The 24,713-nt window shown below is 31.7% G+C and overlaps 2 protein-coding genes across 2 annotated transcripts; both read left to right on the top strand.

The window, feature by feature from the left end:
* Positions 1 to 17,748: 17,748 nt before the first annotated feature.
* On the top strand, positions 17,749 to 19,109 carry LOC11417531 (disease resistance protein RPV1). The gene is made up of 2 exons (XM_003613481.4): positions 17,749 to 18,374; positions 18,613 to 19,109. Exons 1-2 carry the CDS (start codon positions 17,893 to 17,895, stop codon positions 18,857 to 18,859), a joined length of 729 nt encoding a protein of 242 aa, XP_003613529.1. The 5' UTR covers positions 17,749 to 17,892; the 3' UTR covers positions 18,860 to 19,109.
* A 3,710-nt stretch (positions 19,110 to 22,819) lies between these two features.
* Positions 22,820 to 24,410, top strand: LOC11427712 (disease resistance protein RPV1). Its single transcript, XM_003613480.4, has 2 exons — positions 22,820 to 23,476; positions 23,992 to 24,410. Exons 1-2 carry the CDS (start codon positions 22,980 to 22,982, stop codon positions 24,278 to 24,280), a joined length of 786 nt encoding a protein of 261 aa, XP_003613528.1. The 5' UTR covers positions 22,820 to 22,979; the 3' UTR covers positions 24,281 to 24,410.
* The last annotated feature ends 303 nt before the right edge of the window (positions 24,411 to 24,713 follow it).

The following is a 24,713-nucleotide window of genomic DNA, read 5'->3' as shown; positions in this document are numbered from 1 at the left end:
CCAGGTCATTTGTTAATGCTCTCACCACCAATATTGGCGCCATTATCTTAATGCATAGTAATAAAGTCGGTAACATGTAGTGGGTTTGGTGTCGAGCCCGATCTAGACGAGGAGGAGGGAACCATGCGGTGGGGGTGGAAAAAACCTAATAGAAGACATAGAAGAAAGGGAGAGATCTAGCTAAGTAGTTGAGAGGGAGCAAGAATTGGTTTCTTTGATTTTTTTTTATATTTTCTTTTTTGTTTTATTTTTATTTTAATAATTTATTTGATTTTTCAATATTTTGGATGAGAGATAGAGTGGGGGGTTGAATGGGTGGATGGACTCAATGGGGCGTCCAAGGAACATTTTTCTTTGACACCCAATGATGCTCCACTCACAATTAGAGGGATATGAGAATGGATAAAAGAGATATGAGTGAATGTAATAGGTAGATGATTGAGAGATAGAGAAAATGAGAAATGTTAGATGAGAATGGATTGTTGCCACCGTTCACAGCATTATAAGCTTTCAGTTTTTTGTTGCATTCACCCATTTTTTAGGGTTTGAATCCTTTCCTTAATTTAAATGCATCACAATATTCAATCACTCAGAAAATATTTTTTACTAGCTTATATCAAATCCCATTTTTATGCTAAATACAAAAACATGATCTTTGGTCTTTATTTGTTTAAAAAGATAAATATTTTACATACAAATATTTAAATGGCTAATTGTAAGTGTACAGTGTGACATTTTCCTTTCCGAACCGTGCTATATCTCCAGAAAGAGAGCATAACGATTTCTTTAAGAATAAAGAGCAGTCAATCATAATTCACTGCTTGCAACAATACACGGAGATGTTGCTGAATAATAGAGAGTGAACAAATAAATCATGAAATTAAAACTTGCCAGCTGTATCGAGTAAAATTCGCAAGCATAATAATATGTTCTCCCTTCATTCTAAAAGCTAATAAAGGATACAAATTCGGATAATACAATTAAGACACTTCTAAGCTTGTCAAAGCAATTAAAGTGTGAGAAACAACACATTAATATTACTTTTGACAAAACAAAACATTATTTTTAAACATAAGTGTTGTGCTACACATAGTGAAATAATTTCAGAGTGCATTTCTTGGTTTTAGGAAGGATGCTTATAACCTGAAAATCAATGTCAAAAGTAAACAGACAAATATTGTGATGTAAAATAAAATTAAATGAATGTTTTCAAAAGATATGAAATAGTTTATATAGTAACAAAAAATATTAAAAAGGAAAATAAAATAAATGAACCTACTCCATCCTTCACTGTAGCAGTTGCACCCATTTGAAGTGCACTTCATGATATCAGGAGGGATACAATCAAGAACTAGAAAATCAATGTCAAAAGTAATCAGAAAAAAAAACATAATGTAAAAGAGATGAAAGATGGTGTATAAAGTAAAAAAAAAAATAGGCTTACCCTCTCCTAAGCCTTCACAGTAACACCCTTTGAGAGTGCACCTCAAAATTTCTAAAGGGCCACACTTAAGACCTAGAAAACCAATATCAAAAGTAATCAAAGGATGTGATGTAACACAGGATTAAGAGAATGTTACTCAAAAGAGATTAAATATTGTTTATAAAGTAAAATATAAATTTTAAAAACAAAAACAAAAATTGGTTTACTACCGTTTGTGGTGTCAATTACTATAAGAAAGAGGGAATGAAGGAGAATTGTAGCATAAACCAATTTCTGCAATTTAGTCATGTTTTTTTCCCTTTGAATAGAATAAACATGAAATTTTTTATCACTTTATAATAGCAAATCATGTACACTCGATTTATTACATACAAATAGTTTTCAGCACTTTCAGAGAGTTGCAAAACACTCTTTCCAAAGATAAATTCTTATTAAATATCTTTTAAGTTCATCGATGTAATTTTTTGTCCTTGTAGATCACTTCATGAATCATTTGACCTTTGTAATCATCTAACGTCAAAGTGTTAGAGGCTCGTAAACCTTTGTAATGTTTCATGATAGACACTAGAAAAATCCCCAAAGGACAATAATAGTATTCGGGGCCGTTCCTATGAAATAGGAGGTTCGGTTCTATTTTTAAAATAGGCCCGAGTAAAATAAAAACGCATTTTTTTGTGTGTAGCTAAGCTTCATGAAAAAGTCAGAATGAGAAGAACTTTAAAACATGAAACAAAACAAAATAAAATTAAGTGAAAAAGAGGTGAAATTTAGCTAATGGTGTCATTTGGAATGTCACTCCTACATCGTAGAAAAGGGAAAAAAGAAATAATTGTTGTGATTCTTTCAATAAAATAATTTTTCAAATTGATTGATTAAGTGATTATTAAAATTGATGGTGTTTTAATAGCATCAAATTTATGTCTAGAAAGTAGAACTAAAGTTTAAAAAAAGCTCATACGTGTACTGAAGAAAAAAAAGTAACATGTAATTTTTTAATTTAAGTGGGGGTAGGTATCATAATTTTTTTTGAAGCCGATAGTTTTTGGAGGCTCAGTTCGGTAGAACCTCTTGCACTCTCCAGGATCTGGCCCTGATAGTATTCAATAATGGCAAAGTTAGTTGTACAATGAATCGAAGAGAAAACCCATTAATGCAAAAATTAAAATTATCACCACATCAATGTTAATTCATACCATATATTATGATAATTATAATAAAGAGACAATTATGCACACTCTAAGAGTGTGTTTGGATGAGAGAATGTTTTTAGGGAATGTAATGTTTTGAGGGAATTCAACTTCTTTGAGGTGAATTCTATAAGGTGAATTCTATTGTTAGAATTCACCTCAAAGAAGTTGAATTCCCTCAAAACCTTACATTCCCTCAAAACATTCTCCATCCAAACACATTATAAGGGATTTGGAAATGTTGTATTTCCTTAGCTCTCAAATCATTCTTATATATAATTATTATGATTGGATTAATCATTTTTCTTTTGAGAAAGATGGGCAACTCTTTCTGATTGCCTTTTGGTTCATTCAGAAAGCTCGTCATGAAGAGATTTTTCTAAAACATCTTGGAAAGACTCGAAAGTTTTGGTTCTAACTACACACAAGGAACAACATTTTTTACTTGGAAACCTCCATCGGGTGCAGAGGCTTAAATTAAATGTTGACGATAACTCTTTTTGTAATTCGGGACTCATTGGTTTAGTCTATGAACTTAATGGCAATTGATTATTGGGTTTTTCTTGTGGATGTGATATTACTACCAACATGAATGAAAAGTTACAAGCTATCTTTCACAACCTTGAGATGACTTGGGGTCATGGTTACCGACATGTTTGAATGTGAATCATATTGTCAATTGGCATTGAAATTAATTAAGGAAGGTAATAGATGCGCAAATTGATTTACTAAAAATACGAAGCAATGTAGGATGGTAAATTTATCTCTTGGGGACAATGTGCAAATGAGAAAACCTTCTTTCAACTTCTCTACTTGCACATAGATTTGTACTTAGCTTTCTCCGATTATAGTTTGTCTCCTTTTCATTTTGTTCCTAGTTTTTTATACACCCCTTTAAGTGTAAGATTGTTGTTCTGACATTCAATATGTTAGAGACATAAGTAAATGATCAAAAAAACCTAACGACAGTTAACTGTTGTCGGGTTTCTAGTTATAAAGTCAGCGGTAGTTAACTACCGCTAAAGGTGTTTTAGTATTTTACTTGTGTTTTTAGGAATTTTTGGATGTTAGAATAGCAATTGTCTAAGTGTAAGCCCAATCAAGTCATCGATGAGCCCAATAGAGATGAGAAGTCCAATAACCCAACACTCAGAAAGAGACGGACCCGTTACTGCTTTTATCTTCTATTATTATTTGACTATTACTTTTCCCACCCTGCTGCCTTCTCGCGCGCCCTGCAAAATTTCCAAAAATACCTTTGATCCGGATTACATAATCCGGATCAGATTGTTAGTGATTTTCGAAAACAGAAATCCGGACCATATGTTATGTAATTTTCTGTGTCTTTCTTTGATGTCAAGGGTCTCTGGTGACCGTTATATAAACCCCACACAAGCTGCAATGCATTGCAATTGCAGGGTTCCTATTAACGGTCAACAATGACCATGACACCATTGACACCCCTAAAAAACTAAAAAAACAATTGAAGAAAATGGAAGAAAAGAGGTGAAGTGAAGAATGAAGGTATTTGTTGAAAATTGAAGCCTATTTATAGTTTAAAACAAGTCATAGGTCATTAATACAGTCGATGAAAACGTGTTAGTGGTTGTTGTAACGTACAAAACCACAATAATGGCTCTGAATCTTTCTGGAGTTTACATTCCGGAATGTCCTTAGCCCTATAGGAAGTGCCAACTTTTCTCTCGTTCGCCACCATTATCGCATTAATCCGGAAAATATATTCCGGAAAACAGGTGTGCATTCCGTATTTTATATTCCGAAAAGCATCAGTCATGGCCGGTGGTCTGCATCACACGTTTTTGTCGGTGTTTAAGTAAAAAAAAAGTGGTAAAACGCATTTTTTGACTGCATTTATGGCCTCCCAACCATTTTTGACCCACTCCTCCCTATAAATAGCCTTCCAAACCCCACAATTTCTCACACCATCCTCTCCCACCCTCTCCTCCTCTTCTTCCTTCTACAACTATGGTTTTCCATCGTTGGCCTTTCATAGATAAGGGCCTCGTTGAAAACTTTCAGGGTTTGTATGAACAGTCAATGAGGATGGAACCGCGCTGCAACGAAGCGCGGTTCATCCGAGGGTCATGTGGGTCAGTGTGATTCTTAGCTTGGCCTGTCTGGGTGTAATTTGAGCACCCCCCATCTCCCTCAGGGGCATTGTTATCTTCTTCCTGCCTTCCTCTTCCCTCCTCCTTCGGTTTTCCTCCAATAGGCAAACTACTGGTATGTTTCATCACATACCAGTGGTTAGGCTCTTAGGAGATTAGAATTAGGCTCATAGGAGATTAGAAATAGATTTAGGATCTTATGTAATAAGCTTAAAAAGCTTGAAAATTATTGTAATGTATTGTTCATATATTAATAAAATGAGTTGTTTTTATGTTTGTGTCTTTTTATTTCTGTTTTTTATTTTATTTACATTTTATTTTATGAATTTTGAAGATTAAAATTGCAAAAATTCTAGTAAAACATTATTTCGGATTTGAAAATCCGGAAACATCTGCAAAATTCTAACAATGCAATCCGAAAAACGAAATCCGGACCAAAGATAAAATTGGAAGAAAAAAAATAAGGCGTGCGAGGAAAAGCATAGGGTGGGAAAAGTAATAGTCTTATTATTTAGTTCCATAAATTAAGAAAGTTTCTTTTGCTACACTTGCATTATATAAGATGTAGTTGAAACCCTTTATGCTTATGCTGAATGAAAAAAGAAGTTTCTATTCTTCCCTAAAATTCTCTTCTCTCTTCCTTATTTTCTATGGACTTTACACTCACTTGAAGAATTCTGCCATTATAATACAATATGAGTACTGCGGGTTATATCATTGGTGCTTTCATTTTGATCTCATGTCCGGCGGACCAATGTCTATGGCTAACCAATATTGCCTCCATCTCAAATTTGGAAGTTGAATTAGATTTTCTTGTGTACTCTTATTCGGATTCCATGGCTTAAATGAGTCTTAATTGCTCTGAGGGTATATTTGAAGCCATCACAACCCATCTCCCATGTTTATCGCCACCACCACATCCTTTAGACAATCCCCACCCCTACTTGATGATTATTTCACCAACTTCACTAAAGATTCGACGATCATAGTAATTATTATTTCCTCTACTCCCAATTTGGCATGTTCTTCTCACTTGATGTTTCTCAAAACCCTACGAGTATTTTAAGGTGAAAAGACTTAGTGCAAGTATACAATGTCCAAATTATAGGATAAACAAATATTGATTCAACAGAGACTGAAGAGCTATAGCTCTTTATAGCTTTCCGGTAATAAACTTGTTTGCAAGAAAATAAAATAAATCATTTGTCACAACAATAAAAATAAAAAGTTAAAGGTTTGGGAAAACAGTTAAAAAGATTTATAAATTCTGAAAGTTAAAAGTGTGATGTGAATCAAGCTTCAGTTATGAAAGAGCTTTCCTATGATATATAGAGATATAGATCTCTATGGCTTCCTGGCAATTCGGTGGTCAGTGGGAGTGTTGTGCTCCCAGCCTTCATGTTAAGCACTTGAAGACTATCGGTTGGAGTAAAATCATATAATCTAACATGCAACATTGCTAGGTTAGGTCATCGATATTACCCACCGAAGTGTTACTATGTTGAGCCTTTGGCCTATGACAAGAGTCCTAATTAGATCTCAATTGTTAAAAAGCTCTTCCAAGATCTAGTACTCGTACAAATTGGTCTCTCTTGATATTTTCACCGCTCGATGCATATGGACTAACTCATATCAAACAAACATGTTGTATTCACATACCCTCACAGTCTCAGGGAACTATAACATTGAAAGCAAAAGAGGTCAAATTTTATTTTCAAAGATTTTTAGTTAAATAAGTTTGTTTGAAAGAAGCGCGACACTAGACCTTTATAAATCTTAACCAAAGAGTATCATAACCTCATCATGGCTAAACCACAAAAAAGGGGTTTAGCTCATGGTGAGTTGAACCACAAAGGTGAAGATGAAATAAAACATAAATGAAAACATGAAAAGCTAAATTGATAGATAAATAAAGCTAGTACAAGATTACAATCCTTGAAGGGGGACTGGTGTGCTAAAAGCATCAATAAGTAATCCTAACTTTAATTTATTAAAACCTAGCGGTCATGCACATTTGTGGAGAAGATGAGATGGAATGAGAACTATAAAGCTATTACCCTAGCTAGAACTCTGCCTCGAAATTCACTATCAATTTTTCGAACCTTTAACACCAACATGTAGTTGTCCTTTTATAGTACAAGGCAAACCATTACAAATTGTACCCTCTGGTTATTTTTCCTCTGAGTTGTCCTTTTTTTATCCTACCTAATATATATATATATATTCCTTATTCCTTGTAATCAAATCATTGGCGTCAACTCATAATTCTTAACCCTTAAGCAAAGGCTAGAAGTAGTCCCATGAGTTCGTACTAGTTTTCCAACCCCACTAGTGATCCAGGGTGTTGCATCTTTCAATTTCTTCAGCGAAGCATCCTAATCCACGATGCAACTTCCTAGAACTCCATTACTAATCCTCATCTTGATTAAATAACACTAAAAACTAATTAAAATTATAAAAACTTAAATAGGCACTGATTATATGCTTTAACGCATGCATTCGCTCAATTTCTCATTCATTATGGGAAATAAGTGCAACGTGATAACCAACTATTTTTAGATTCAACACTCTATCTAGGATCATTTGTAGAAGGATTTACTTTTCACCTACTAATGTAATTGTGGGGGTTATTTCTCAAACAATCAAGGTTCAAGGGGATCGAAGTAGAGACATAGCATTGAAGATTTCTCAGAGTATTAGATCAATGGATTGCATGAAAATTTAAAATTTGAAGACCTTGGGATTATCCAATTTTAAGAGGTCTTGAAGATTGGATGCATTGTGCGATTTTTTAAGATAGAAAATTCAGATTTGGAATTGAAGGAATCTTTGTAATCATACACTTGTAAATATTTTCAACATCATAGTGGAAGAGGCGTTTTCTTCTATGAAGAGTGGATGTACCTTTAATGAAGATGAAAAAGAGGAATCACCGTAAATCATGGTGTTTTTCTTTCCCTCAACTCTTTAAATTTCAGAACATTTAATTCTATATATGATTAGCCTAATTACCTTTATAATTGTGATTGAATATTTACGTAAAACCTAATTTTCATTATGCTTGTTGACATCAATTCAAGACAAACGATCACCTTTCATTTCTTGCTAAATATTAGGTTTAAATAATTAAGTGTTTTGTTGATTATCTTGAGTAATAATAATGTACTGTCTTATTGCAATTCAAGTGCGAATTTCTCGTTCAAATTGAATTGCCTTTTTATGCATTGTTTATCCTTTTATCATTTGTATTCAATGTACGATTTCAAATAGCCATTCACTTGATCAGAACTACACTTTTGAAACAATTTTAAACGGAAAAGCTATTCACCCCCTCCCTAACTCATTGTTGCCTTTGTCATATTGACCAACAAAAAATACACACTTGTTACTATTCTAACAAATTTTAAACATAAGATTATTTAGTAAATTTAGGGAAAAATTGGAATGTTTTATTGAAAAATAAAATTTAGTGTAATTACTAAATTATTCTTTATTTTAAATTGGTTGAATGGGGCAAGTAGTTTTTTTTGTCTGAATGAAAAAGTGAACACTTGCTAACTTAGATCTTAAATATTTTAAGTTGGTCTAAAAATATTAAGGTTTAAGTTAGCAAGTGTGCATCTTTTGATTTTGACAAAAATACCCACTTGCTACTATTCACATTTTAAACAGAAGCCTATTTTTGTAAATTTAGAAAACAATTTTGTGGAATATTTTACCACAATATCTAGCTTGTTGTGGTAATTTTTTTCTTCTTCGAGTCAAATTTGGTGTTAAAATGTTACACATGACAAATTTTCATTTTTTTATAACTTAATTGTACATGCATATCTTTATCTATTTTTAATTAATTTATGATCCAATGACAATTTCAATTTTGTGCATTCAGTTATTATAGTTTCATTAATTTCAATTTATGCATATATTTGATGGGATAGGGTGGACCAAGCGGTCACAAATTAATGGTATAAGTTGGATGCCTTCAATTACCATATTTTAAATGCAAAAATAAAATAAGGAAAACTCTACATTTTATCCACCGATGATAATACTAGTATTTATTAACTTGTGATCTTTTGACCCATCTTACAACTAACTTTTCAATCATTAAATACTACTATCATACTTTTGGGATTTTTCACTTATCTATCATGAAACATTAACAAATAAATAAAAATAAAATAATAAATAAGAAAGATAATTTCTTTAAAAAAAAAAAAAGAAGAAGAAGAGAATAACCATCATGATCACCGTCCTTCAAAAAAAAAAAAAAAAACTACCATGATCACCGATACTTTGATGTATGATGCTTACAAAGGTCAAATTAATGATCATTTAATTTAAGTGAGCTACAAAGACAAACAGATACATCGATGAACCAAAAAGACATTTAATATTAATTAAATAAATTTTGAATGATTTTTTTATCAATTTCAAAAGTTCTAAAAACCATATAAATGCAGTAAATCAAGCGTGGGGGATTTTCACTACCAAAAAACGTACAATTTCTTTTTTTTTTTTTGTTGAAGAATTTCATGTTAATTATATGCAAATTGAAAGGGAAAAAAATATGACTAAGTTTCTTAAGTTGGTTTATGCTTCAATTTTTCTTCTTTACCTCATTCTTGGTTTAAGAGACGGTGCAAGCCAGAGTAAGCTCATTTATGTTTTTCTTCTTTACCTCATTCATCTTATTTCGGTAACATTCTTTTAACCTTGTTTTAGATGACATGATCATTTTGTGTTAACGTTTATTTTCCAGCTCATGAGTGTATCTCTTCTAGAGTCATGAGGTGCACTGAGAATGGGTGTCGATGTGAAGGTGCAAACGGGAGTTAGCCCTTTTTTTTTTTTTTTTTTTTACTTTAAACGCAATCATTCATCTCATTTGAGTAACATTCTTTATTACTTTTGACATTTATTTTCTAGGTCATGGTTGTATCCCTCCTGGAGTCTTGAAGTGCACTCAGGATGGGTGTCGATGTGAAGGTGCTCGAGGAAGTTAACTCTTTTTTTCCCTTTTAGAATTTCTTTTTTAGAGTAACAATGTTTTTATTTTATTTTACATTACTTTATTTTGTTTGATTACTTTTGATATTAATTTTTCAGCTTATGAGTGCATCCCTCCTGAAGTCTTGAAGTGCACTCGAGATGGGTGTCATTGTGGGTAGCATAACACCTTATTGTAAAATTGTTGAGTTATTTTGTGAAAAGAAAACAATAATACTATGTTTGTCACCCTCTTTCATTGACAAGCTTAGAGCATGTTCATTGTATTATCAAAGTTTGTATCTTTTGTTTGTTTTTTGAATAAAATAACAACATATTATGTTTAAATTTCAATGGTCACAATACACAAAATAAGAACATATATAAAAACGACAAGACATATTTTGATTTATGTTTAAACAAAAATGAATTTAAACGAAGTTATTAGATGGTTAAGTTACTAACTTTAAACTAAAGTATTTATAATTTACCTAAGAGTATTTTGATGAGATGAGAAAGAATATATTTTAGTTTAACTAGATGTCTTGGGTTCGAATCCACCAAAGTAAATGCAACACTGTTAAATATATAGAGGGAGAGTTTTTCCATCTATTACAGTACAACCCGACTTGAAGGACTAGTCTATGCAGTTGGAAAATGGTTGGGCCTTTCCATGGTCTTTGTACGACCTCCATACGACATCATCAACCTCTAGATGATCAAACGACAACCGGTATATCTTCACATTAGAATGTCCCTTGTAGGAATTCATCTGCCAACGCATGACCAATGTGAGGTATACTATGGATTAGGTACTCTTGGGTAAGGACCTGGTAAATGCTCCAAAATTCAACCCGGCGAAAAACAAACACAGTTATAATTTATTACCATTAGGAGGGTGATGTTGCTACACATCGTCTTCGTCGAAGCTAAGGTGGACTCATGTAGATAATGATATAAATGAGCCAACGTCATCCCTCCCCACAACCAGTGATCCATCCTAGCTAAGTCCTCCATCGCCTCAAGAAATATTAACTCCATGTGTTTGTTGCTCTTACCAGCAAACAACGTACATCCGAGGAGATATAACAAGAAACTCCTCACACAACACTGCATACGCCTATTTCTCTCCTCTAACTCCTCCCTTGTCTGTGGCACCGCCAATCTAGTAGCTAATTAAAGTAATCCTCATAAAGTTGCTTCAACCAAGTTTAAGTAATATAAGCACCAAACTCGTCCTTGCACTCCTTCACTGCAGCAGCCTCAGAAACACCTAACCACCTCACCATCAACTCTACTCCACTATCCTGAGTCACCTTTCTATCATAGCACATCATTCTCCCTTCAATGGGGATGTGTAGAAGATAAGCTACATTGTCCAATGTGAGGTCATCTCTCTAACTCGTAGATGCAAACTGCTAGTCTCGGGGTGCCACCTCTCGCACAAAGCGCAAATCATGACATGAGTTATAGACGGGTACCATGTATACAACAAATCATGCAACCCAGACGCCCTTATCAGATCCCAAAACCATCTCTGATTTTCTGCTGGGTGGTTAACTTCACCCACCTTATGCCCATGATTTATGCATCGAAATTTGCGCGTAAAGCAAATCTGAAACAAAAAAAAAAAACAACTTAAACACTTAAACATTTAATCACTTAACACTTAAGACAATAAAATTAATTACTTAAACACCGAACACTTAACACTATAAATCAATAAAATTACAATGATATTAAACAATTAACAAGAGCGTAAAAACAATTATAACACTTGACAAATAAAAATTTAAAAGAATAAAAAGACTTACATTATTAGCATTGTTTCAGAGCGGCACTGCAACATGACGACGGTACCTGGACGAAACAGAGAAAATCCTTAGGACCTCCAGGAAAGGGAAGCCACCACAGGGAAGGCTCGTGGGGCTGCCTCATCCTGCTGCTGATCCTAATCCTCCTCTACCTCCGACGGCTGAGAGTAAGGATCCTAAGGCCCATCAACGTAGTGATACTCAGTAAGATCGTATACGGTGTCCTGAGTCTCATACACATGCGGGTGTATAGGATCAATCAGATGTGACTGGGCCGCCTGTGAGCCCTCTTTTCCATCCGGGTTCCTATGCCATCTACCCCTCTTAGACATATGAGGGTTTTTCGCCATCCTCTCATGCCTAGCACTATTTGTCATGGTCTCCTTGCCTGGCCGTCTTCTACGTAGATTCCTAGACTAGACATATCTACACAAAAACAAAAGAAAAATAATCAATGAAATATTCATTTAGACATTTTATCAAACACTATGAGTGCAAAAGATAAAACAATGATTCATTGTGTTAATTCAACTTCTACATAACCATGTTGTACATAAATCTACTCTAAACAACATTCACAACAACAACATTCAAATATTACATCTTAAACTAACAAAAAAATTCAATATTTAAACTAACCCTAAACACTGACATCTTACTAAAAAAATTTTTTTAAAAAAAAAAACTTATACAAACTACATTATATATTAATAGGATTAAATTCATACGTGTGATTTTTTTTGAAAGAATCTGGTTGATTTTCTTTAAAATGAGATTGGAGGGAGTTTGGAGGTTTTTTTGCTCATAATATGCAATGCAGAACTGATGTTGCTTTCTGGAATATGTTCAGATCACAACGCTAGTTAATTGCAATTGGCAAATGAGCGAACAGTAGTTAACTACCGTTGAAAAGATCGAGCGGTAGTTTGCTACTGTTGATCATTCCCATTCATAACACCTTCTTAAACTGTCCAATCTAAAGCCCAACTTCAAAACATACCCTAAGGATCCAAGCAATATGTGTTCAAATATATTTAACTTGTTATTTTGTCTTTTATTTTTCACATCGTATGCGTTTCTCACGCTCCCTATATTTGTTAAGAAAATACACTTTGTTTGGATTATATAATCGAAACAGTTTTTAGAAATTTTTAAATTATATAATCTGAAATGTTTATATATAATCAACAATCAGAATTACTGTCATTTCGACCGTTGCAAATTTTTCTTTCAAATACAATAAAAAGTAAAAAAAAAATGATAAATCTTGTCAGATAATATAAAAAAATTGGATGAATAGGTCTTTACCCCCCTGTAATATAGGTCATTTTCGGTTTTCCCCACTGTAATTTTTTTTTATTTACCCCCTGTAAAAAAATTGTTTTGATTTACCCCCTAATAGGCTAAACAAAAACAAAAATTTCTTGAAAAAAATAATAAAATTGGTTTTTGTTTGGCCTGTTAGGGGGGTAAATAAAAAAAAAAAAAATTACAGGTGGGTAAATAATAAAAAAAATTTACAGGGGGAAAAACCGAAAATGACATATATTACAGGGGGATAAAGACCTATTAACCCAAAAAAAATATAAAAATACCACAAAAAAAATCTAAAATTAGAGTAAAGGTAATGCAGTTTTTTCGAAGTTTTACGAGAATATCAAAATTTTATAAAATGAAAAATGGGTCTAAATATTAAAATTTTGTATTTGAGGGGTGGAGTCCCGTAAGAAGTCTCTTCTAAGGAGTCTAAATCATTGATTTTTTCCGATTGCTTAGGTAAGCTTCAGAGCAATCCGATCAAATATCTTGAAAACCGGATTTTCGACCGGGACATAGCGGGAACAACTAACAATGATCGAAATCAAAAAGATCATGGTTAAGATGATTAGTATGGTTTCTTAACTGATTATTCCTATCACAAACGGACTTAGTCTTTGTCGTGATACAATTCGCATTATATAATCCAAACTTGTTTTCCTCTGAATTCTTGGCACAAGAGGAGTTATAATGGTAGTTCGGATTTTATAATCCAAAAAAAACAAAGAACACACCTTATTATTTGAGGTGTTCGCATAATAAAATATAAACTACTTATTTGTTTGGATTTTATAATCTGAATTGATGATAAATTCATTTGTCCACTCAAAAATAAGGAAAAAACTAGTTTCGGATTATAAAATCAAAAAATTCTCAAGAGCATTTTTGAGGTAAAAAAAATAGAACACACGAAAAATACCCAGGATATTAAAAGTAAAAACTTTTGATTAGTTATTTGATTGAGATAAAGATCTCCACATGTGGTCCAATATATTGACAAATGAAGCTTTCTTGCTATATTTATCAAAAGAGTCAAGAGGGCAGGACAAATGAAAAACAAAAATAGAAAAATATCAACGAGTGTCTCAATAGTATTTGTTAAAGAATAAACTATATTAAAATTATCATAAAATTGTATAATCAACCTTTTAAAAATGTAAAAGTAATCTTTCTAATACAATATTTACTTTTTTCTTCTTCTTTAACAAGTGCGTTAGAGACATCAGTTAACATGGAAAAAAAAATACTGCCGTTAATTCTGTCGACAAGTTGAATTGGAATATTATTACATACATACACGTTTGTAAGTTACTTGCACTGAAAATAATCTGATACTTTTCACACATATATGAAGAAGAGTTGACTGACATTTTAACTTGTTCCTGCTATTCAGGGGAACTAAATTAGACAAAAAAATGTTCAATTGAAATTAAACCAATAATATTCATGTAGTGTCATTATTTTATATTATCTTTCACTCGAAATATGTAATGTTACTTGCTGTCTATGATAGATTTCTACGAAATCAATTGGTGTTATATAAAGTTTTTTGACTAATGGTGTCATATAATGTTGTTTATGGACCATGTAATAATCGATTTAAATCATTAAACACGTATATTTGTAGAGATTAGTTTGAATGCACCTATGATTTATATTTCTTTTTTACACATCATTTAATTAAGTCATGCCAAATAGATATATGTTGAGATTTTAGAAATTAATTTTAAAAAAATAGTGATTTGATAAAAAAAAATTATATCATTGGTATATAAAAATTAAATCTTCATATGTAGTCATAATTACTTTTAAAGTGACACGTTAATTGATTGTAATTTGTCAGCATCGTAAATTATTTTACACTAATAGTGTACCAAAATTAAATTTTATAACATCTTCCATAAATCTAAGACTTTGTAGGCAAGTCAGTAAAACTAATATAGTTTCTAGTATTTTTAAATTTGTTGCGAAATTAATATTGTTTTACAAGTTTACCCTTTAAACAGATAATTAGCTAATGTTTTATGATAGTATTTTTTACATAACAGAAATAAAAAATCTAACATAATTAGAGAATATTAGTTAAGAAACAATTAATAAAGTTGAAAATTCAAAATATGTCAAACGCTACAACTTCACAAGCCATCTTCATTCTTGCTTAACAAGGTTTCAAATCAAAACCTACATAGACTACAATCTTGTGAGAGGGGATGAAATATCAAACGCACTTCTTAGGGCAATCGAGGAATCAAAGCTTTCTGTGGTTGTTTTGTCTGAAAACTATGCTAATTCAAAGTGGTGTTTGGATGAACTTGTGAAAATACTTGATTGTAAAAGGAATAAGCTAAGGGACAAGTTGTAGTGCCTGTTTTTTATGGTATTGATCCTTCTAGTGTTCGTAATCAAACGGGAAGTTATGGAATTGCTTTTGCTAAACATGAAAAACAATTTAGAAACAATATGAATAAGGTGCTATTAAGGTGGAGAAGTGCTTTGGCTGAAGTTACTAATTTAGCTGGCTGGGATTGCTCTATTACTAGGTAAATCAATTAATAGTTAATACCATGAAATTTTTTGCTTTGATAATAAAAATAGTTTATAATTTTTAGAAATGAGCATAAAATTAATTTTTTGACTTGGATTTTTACATGATGTGACTTTAATGATAATTATTAGCAACATTATTTATCTTTATTTTTATTTTTATTCCATCATATTATTGAATGATGGAATAAAAATAAAATTTCAATTACATAGTTTTTTTATAGATAAATATTAGCAACGTTACGATTTGTTTCATAGCAAATCAATGATTTTCTTGTAGTGTTATATTAGTTTTGGAGATCGAACCAGGACCTCGTCTGAATTACCTATGCAACCATTCAATACCAATATATTTAGTAGAATGAATGAGTTGAACCAAGTCCAATAGGGTTCCATACAGGTGTGTTTGGATTGAGGGTTTAGGAGGGAAAGAGAGGGGAGAAATTACTTTTATTTTTTAAATTACGGACTATATATCATATTTTTTCTAAAATAAATCAAGTGTGATTAAAGTTTTATATGATCATTTATTATGTTAATATGTTAACTTTTAAAAAAACATTTCATAATGTCCGTAATTTAAAAATGAAAACTAAATCCGCCCCTCCTAATTAAACCCTCCTAAACCCTCCATCCAAACACAACCTTAGAGTTTGAGCTTGACTTGTGAAACTGGCTTAACTAAATACTTTGTATTGATCTTACCAAAACAAAACAAAACAAAAAAAAAATTGTCTCAACTTTGTTGACTATTAAGCCAGGGTTTATCTAATTGTTAAGCTCATTTATATATAATTTTTATTTTTTTCACAATTATACATATTTTTCTTAATTTTTATTACAATGAAACAAATTCAAATTAATTTTAATAGAAAGTTTGGTATAACCCCACCACTTTAATATTTATAGACAAAGGAAAAATTCATTATTTTAATAATCATGTCGGTGATTTGAAGATGATATAATTCACATTCGAAATATTATACCTTGGAATGGTAGTTATTTTTATTACTATTTAATTAAATAAAAGGAGTATACTATTTTGCTTATCATTAAACTTAGTGTTCATGACAATTTTTTCAAACATTTTATTTGTGTAAAACAGTATGTTGGTAGGGATGTGTATGTTGGTGACATAGATGAGGAAATCAACAAATATGAGCAACTATCAAACCTACAATCTATGAATCTCATGCTTGGAAGTGGATTCAATACTCAGCTTTGGCATGATCTTCAAGCAACCAACCAGCATCTTGGGCAGCTTAGAATGAAGAAAAACGTTATTCTACTTAGATTGCCACGTGGTGTGTAGTTTTCATTGAGTGTGATTAGGGTTCATACTTTTACGTAAATTTATGTGTATATTTCAAAATAATATAGTTAAATGTAAGTTGGATATGATGTAATTTATTTTGATACTTTTATTTAAGGGAAACAAACTTCAGTCAATAATGATAAACAATGTCAATATACAACATCAAATTGAAACAGATATGTATTGGGAGATGGGACACTTCTCATTTCATGCACATTTTAAGTTTAGAACGCATAAGCCTCTTAAAAAAAAGTTTAGAACGGATAACTAAGTTGGCTGAATATGCATGAACAAAACACCTAAAGAGAATAAAAGTCAAAAGAATCTCTTCATATCAAAAGCTTCATCCTAACGATCAAACAACTTTTTTTGACACTCGTAAAGCCATTGGCCAACGAAAAAAAAAAGAATCTACTGTCTTTAATATCATTAATTTCTTTATACTCCATCCGTCTTAAAATATAAGTAAAAATTAAACAACATAAATTGATGTATCTGGATTAAATTTTGAACCAATTACATTAATTTTTGTTGAACAATTTTTGCTTACATTTGTGGACGGATGAAGTACTTTTTTCAAACTTTTTTGTGTTCTTATCTCTCCAAATGAAAGAAATGGAGAGGAACATAAATGAAGATGATATTCACTCTCAATAAACATAATTGATCGTGATATATACTCCTCGTAGTCAAACCTGATGGCCACCCGCACCTCTAGTAATTAAGTAACTAGCTCGTTACTTTACTCAAATATATAAATTTGGAATTTATGTTTCGTTTTCTTAGGTCAATTTCAGTTAAAATAGTATAAATATATCAGCAATATATTCATGGCATTGACTAATTCAAAGACAATTCTTTTATCCGTTTTCACACATAAAGTCAATAATTTGTATTCTTCTTCAACTTGCTCATCAATTTATTTCCGGATAAGTACAAAGTATGTACCCATGAAATTCAAAGCCGCATGACATATATATACCCTACCTTAGGAACAGCCTGACTTTGTAGGAAGGTTCATAATTCATTATTTTTATTGGTTCTCACATTACTAAATCATATTGTTATAAAAGAAACTTCACATACTACTTAAATTCACACGAAGCTAGACTTAAATTCCCCTGAAAATTAAGCTAGCTAGAAAATTATAAACATGGCATGGTCAACCTCTTCCAATACTCCTCAACAAAAACATGAAGTGTTCCTTAGCTTTAGAGGCGAGGACACACGCTACACCTTCACTAGCCATCTTCACGCTACTTTGACCAGACTTGACGTCGGAACATATATAGATTATCATCTTCAAAGAGGGGATGAGATATCGTCCGCACTTCTTAGGGCCATTGAGGAGGCAAGCCTTTCCGTCGTTGTTTTCTCCAAAAACTACGGAAACTCTAAGTGGTGTTTGGACGAGCTTGTGAAAATACTAGAATGTAAGAAGATGAGGGGGCAAATTGTTTTGCCAATTTTTTATGATATAGAACCGTCTGATGTTCGCAACCAAACGGGAAGTTATGCGGATGCATTCGTTAAACATGAGGAGCGATTTCATGGGAATTTGGAGAGGGTGCAAAAGTGGAGGGAGGCTTTGAGAGAAGCAGCCAATCTCTCTGGCTGGGATTGCTCTACCAATAGGTAAATATCTTATATCCCTAGGTATTCCAAATCTTATAGTATAGTAGAAGCTTTCTATTTTTTAAAATGATACTCACTTCATCCCTGCATGTAAACACCATTTGCATCTAATAAAAGGGTGCTTAAATATACAGACGAAAGGAGTATATACTTGACATTTACCTTTGTAGTTTCCTAGTAAAAAAATTGTAATTTCTCACTAGCTATACGGTAACTTTAATCATGGTGTTTTTTACAGGATGGAATCTGAACTTCTTGAGAAAATTGCGAAGGATGTATTGGAAAAATTAAATCGAGTTTATGTTGGTGACTTAGATCAAAAAATTGCAAAGTATGAGGAACTTGCGAAGCTACAATATCAATTCTTTGTGAGCACACTGAACACCGTTGATTTGAACAAACATAACGCAACTGTTGCACGTATCACAGAACTTAAAATGGAGAGAAGTCTTCGTTTGCTTCGCGTGACTCCTGACATGCTTTAAATGTTGGAAACTAATCATCAAGTGATGATGAATTTCTTCCATTTCAATGTATGAGTTTTATGAGAAATCAATTGTTAGTTTTATGTTTATAAAGAAAATCAACTGTTAGTTATTCAGTAAAAGTTTGACATTTTATTATCAATAGGTGAAGTTTAAAATAGAATGTTGGTTATCAGTTGGCAAATTCTCTTTTATCCATATTTTGTTGATGGATAATATAGTTGTCATCTTTTTAATTTAGTGACGTTTATATAATATCTTTTAAATTTATGCAATAGGTTTAGGTTAAAATTAGAGCTAAAATATGCTTATGTGTTAACTTTAATATATAAGAAGATAAGTAGATATATATAAGAAGGGAATTTAACATCAGGGTTAAAATAGTAAATTTATGCAATAGGTTTAGGTTAAAATTAGGGCTAAAATATGCTTCAGTGTTAACTTTAATATATAAGAAGATATATCGAGAAATTGAGAAGGGGGAAAATTCAATAAGGTTAAACAAAGGAATTTAGCATCAGAGTTAAAATAGTAAATTTATGCAATAGGTTTAGGTTAAAATTAGGGATAAAATATGCTTCTGTGTTAACTTTAATATATAAGAAGATGTATCGAGAAATTGAGAAGGGGGAAAATTCAATAAGGTTAAACATAGGAATTTAGCATCAGGGTTAAAATAGTAAATTTATGCAATAGGTTTAGGTTAAAATTAGGACTAAAATATGCTTCTGTGTTAACTTTAATATATAAGAAGATATTCCTCATGTGTTTCCACTTAATTGATTGTATAATTTTTACGCCTTAGATACAACTCCACCTACCACAACCGAAATTGTTGTCTTTTGTGAATTTTTCGATATCTTACTTCGTACCCATGATGCTCGCCTAATGATTTGTCTGATTACCCCAAACAGTGCATGCCAACTATTATGAATTCAGATAAAAACTCACACCAATACTTTGATGTGTGGAACGAAATTGACAGCTTTCAAAATCGGAAAGAGATGGATTAGAGTTACCTAAGGATTTCCGTTTTAATAACCCTAGTCCACTATGTTGAAACTACCTTTTATTGATTTGGTTGCGCATATGCGCCCGACCGTAAACAGGTTGCGCCTTGCAGTGTTTCAACAAATCGAGTGTTAACTCGTAAACTCATTTGAGTTTACGTTTTTAGGTGCCAAAAATGTGTTAATTCAAAGATAAACTCGATTTTTGCTGAAATCGGAATGTTTGACGAGTTTGACCGACTTAACATGTGTTAAACTCATGTAAAATCGACAGAGTTTACGAATTTTCTTAAAAAAAACACTTTTTTTTTTTATTTTTTTTATTTTGTGCAATTTTTTTTTGGTCCATTTTCTTTCAAAACCCAATTCTTTTTCCAAGTCCAAGGTACTAATGTTGAAAGGAGTTCAAGCCATGTATAGGTTTATTAACAACTTTAGCAACTTGTGAAACTTGCTTTTTTGGATGGTTAGAGTCTTATGAAACTTATGATTTTGCAAGTTAATTTTGTATTTTGATGCTAAGTTGAACATAACTCTTTATTATGATGGTTTATGTATACTTTGTCTTTATAATTAAGTCATATCTTGCATTATTAACATATTTACAATATTATATTAATTTTAGGTAAACTCGTACGAGTTTATGAGTCGAGTTTACGATTTTAGTTTACTTAGATAAAACGAGTTGAGACAAACTCTTGAGTTGTAAAACTTGGCGCCTTAGCTTAAAACAACAACCCTGAAACATGCCTCTTGTAGGTCTTATGCGCCTGAGCGCAAAATGGTAGAATCAACCAAAAAAAAAAAACAGATGTTAAGCACTGTTCAACAAGATTAAACAATTAATTACCACATCAATATCTTCTTTAGGCATTGGATGACAAATTAAACAATTGATTAAATTTGCTTGCATTTTGTATAGACAAAAAAAAAATGATATAGAAGATAGTACTTTAATTTGCATACAGTGGCAAGGAAGAAGCATCTAAAAGAGGCAATTAACATGACTACCACAAAAATATAACTGGATAACAACTAGCTTTTAGTTTTTAGGCTTAATTGCTTCAATTTGTTCGATTTTGACGTCATAATTTTTTGTCTAAACTCTCGATATCCATAAGTCACATTTCAATCCAACTAATTTAATTCAACCTTCCGTCTCTATGTCTAAACTCTCATTTTATTTTATTTTTTGTCCTTAAATGTAAATCCCCTTTCATATTACTAGATGCATTTATATATTTTTTCTTTTTTTTTTGGTAGATAGACGAAATGGCAAAGCCATTATAAACTCACACACACAAGTGGAGGTACCGGGGTTCGAACCCCGGTCATGGCATCCGGCCTAACAATTTCGACATTTTGCCAGTTGAACTAGGACTTCTGGATTTTATATATTTTTTCTTAAACATACCTTTAACTAATACTATTAACTTATCTTGAAATATGAAAAGTCAAATTTAATATACATACAAACAAAGGATAATTTGGTAATATTAATACACAAATAGACATAATAATTACACTAACAACTTTTGGTAAGAAATGTGAAAAGAAATGTGAAAAATGTAAAGGAGGCTTAAATACAAGGAGAGAGAGTATTAAACAATTCAATCAATTACGTAATTATTTTTTGAAGCCATTGACTTTGTAATATAAATATTTAAATCAATACAACTTTTTTATTAATAAAAGTTTTTTATCTCAACAGAAAATTTCTAAGAATTGAATCTACCTTAGCTGAGGGAGTACTACTAAAAAAAACTACATTGAAAGTCAAACATTAAGTCTATCTATATGTAATTATTAATTAGGGAATTTCTACGGTACATTCATAAAATGAGATGTATTAGTACTCTTTCTTCATAATTTAATAAATTAACGACAATTTTTTATAAAATAAATAACTTTTATCAATATTTATATTTTATAGAACATTATTTCATAAGAAAAAACATCAGTTCATTGTTTATAAGAATCATAGTAATTTTTTTACATATTATCGTAAAATATAATCAATATTCTCAATTATGAGTACTAAAAATTAAAAAAAAATAACAATTTTATTTCGTTAACACTTCTGATGAATAAGATTTAGTTATTATAAATAGTAATGATAGAAAATAATATTTTTCTTCAAAAAACAACTCTTTTAACCATTAATTTGAAGAGTGGGTGCACCGGTATACTCAAATATATTGGATATACCATAAATTTTGCCTATTAATTAATCCATTAAAAAAAACATGTACATTTTGTCCAACTAGTGCCAACTTGCACTTAAAGATTGAACTTGCCGCGTTTTGTGTATAACTTGTATTCTTTTCACACATAAAGTGTTGACTTTACCATAAGCTTATTCATTTGACCCGGATGCACCTAAATTTTATTTTTTAAAATAGGTTTTGATTGATTCTATTTTATTTTTTTTGACAAGATTTTGATTGATTCTATATAATGCATAAAACAAAAAAATTTGTTGAGTTAACACATATCTTACTATTAACAAATGTTAGCTCAAATCATAATGACCACTTTAATGGATGATTTGTAAATACATTGTAATATCTGGACCTTGATTCCCTGTAGTCGGGCAGATAATACAGTCACGCAGTCAGAGTATTGTCGGCCTTACGATTGAAATTGGATTGGGAATGTTTAAAGATCAGAAGTGAAATAAAAACTGTTCTAATAGATCAGACGGCTGATATCATTCTAGAGTCACTATTTGACTGCAGAGAATCATTTTCGGTAATATCTCTTTGAGTTTTAAAGCTTGTTCAAACTTTCGTAAGTTTGAAGAACCCTTCAACCTTCATAAAAAATAAAATAAAAGAGAAAAAAACAGACATATCTTACTTTTGCACTATGGTACTAGACTTAAAAAAAAAAAATGTCTAACCTAAAATGGTCAAATATAACTTATTTTTATTGATATAGCCACGAAATTCAAACTGAGTTGTCACAAACAACCAACTTGCCTTATCTTTCTTCCATGGCAGGGTACAGAGAATCATAAACCATTAAAATTAAAAGGAGTATTCATATTTCAGTGTTACAAATCTTGCTATATACTAGTAAAGTATAGTCACATACACTTTAACATCGTTATGGCATGGTCATATTCATCCTCCACTTCCTCATCCAACAATACTCCTCAAGAAAAACATGAAGTGTTCATAAGTTTTAGAAGTGAGGACACTCGAAACAATTTCACAAGCCATCTTAATGGTGCTTTGAAAAGATTAGATATAAGAACCTATATAGACAACAATCTTAATAGTGGTGATGAAATATCAACTACTCTTGTTAGGGCTATCGAAGAAGCCGAGCTCTCCGTTATTGTTTTCTCTAAAAACTATGCGGCGTCTAAATTTTGTTTGGATGAGCTTATGAAAATTCTTGAATGTAAAAGGATGAAAGGGAAAATGGTAGTGCCTATTTTCTATGATGTTGATCCTACCGATGTTAGGAACCAGAGAGGAAGCTATGCTGAGGCTTTTGCTAAGCATGAGAAGAATTCTGAAGAGAAGATTAAGGTGCAAGAATGGAGGAATGGTTTGATGGAAGCTGCTAATTACTCTGGTTGGGATTGCAATGTTAACAGGTAACTTTTTATCAATCAACTTGTTTCAATCATTTTTTTAGTTTTAATTCTCAATTCCTAAGAGAAATGAGTCTTGATAATGATACTTTAAAATTCGGACTAAATAGAACGGTTCAATTGGTTAAACTGAGAACCAACTATTTCAATTGTCGATTTGATTTTGATTGTACGGCAATCTAGTTGAATTAGATTGAATCGAGGTTGAACCATGTTATACTAGTCGTATGTGGCATGGCGTCAATGTGGCATGCCATGGTGGACGAAAAAACTCCACCCAAATAAAAAAAGAACTAAATTTTTATTTGATGGTTCACTTACGTGTCCCGATTTATTTTTGTAAGAGATTAAAAGTGTATTTGAACTTGGGTCCTCGACAATTTTCTATAAAAGAACCCTTTGAGTCTTAGCTTATCTTTTATCATTTTGGCAACTATGAAAAAATAATTTTATCAATGGTTTGTTCTATTGTGAAACTTTAGATCTTTACATACATTTTTGTCAATGTTTGAGAACAGGACAGAACTGGAATTAGTTGAGGAAATCGCTATGGACGTTCTAAACAAGATCAATCGAGTATATGTTGGTGACCTAGATCACCAAATTGCTAAGTATGAGGAACTTGCAAAGCTACAATATCAATTCTTTGTAAGCACACTGAACACCGTTGATTTGAACAAGCATAACGCAACTGTTGCACGCATCACAGAACTTAAAATGGAGAGAAGTCTTCGTCTGCTTCGATTGTCATCTGATATGCTTTCAGATTTAGAGAACTCAAACAAGGATAAAAGATACCCCTTTTAGATTAATGTACTAGATTTATGAGAAATCAATTGTGGTTTATCAATTTTATGAAGTTTGATTTTAATCAGCATAATGATGAAATTTCTTAATAAAGTGACTATTTTGTGAAGTCTGAAGTGAACAAAATCAATGTTGATATCTCATTTCACAGATGATTTGCTATACAGATATGCATATATAAGCTATTTATTTGTTCATAACGGTTGGATTTATCCAAAGGCTTTTGACAAGTTTAGAGCAGTAGCACAACTACATTAATTGGAAGTTGAGAACCTAGACTATACGCGTTTTTTTTTTTTTTTTTTTAAGCAGCCTCTTCAATGTGACACTCCTAAGAATGCACTATCCTTCGAGAGTTGACATCCTCGACGACTTTCACTCAAGGGTTATGACATTTCACTCGGCTTTATCTAGTTAGAACCTTCGCCTGTTA

The sequence above is a fragment of the Medicago truncatula genome, chromosome 5 (assembly GCF_003473485.1).
Source record: "Medicago truncatula cultivar Jemalong A17 chromosome 5, MtrunA17r5.0-ANR, whole genome shotgun sequence".
NCBI classification, from domain to species: Eukaryota; Viridiplantae; Streptophyta; class Magnoliopsida; order Fabales; family Fabaceae; genus Medicago; species Medicago truncatula.
Note: the sequence above shows the minus strand (reverse complement) of the source record. Positions and strands in the feature narration are given on the sequence as shown.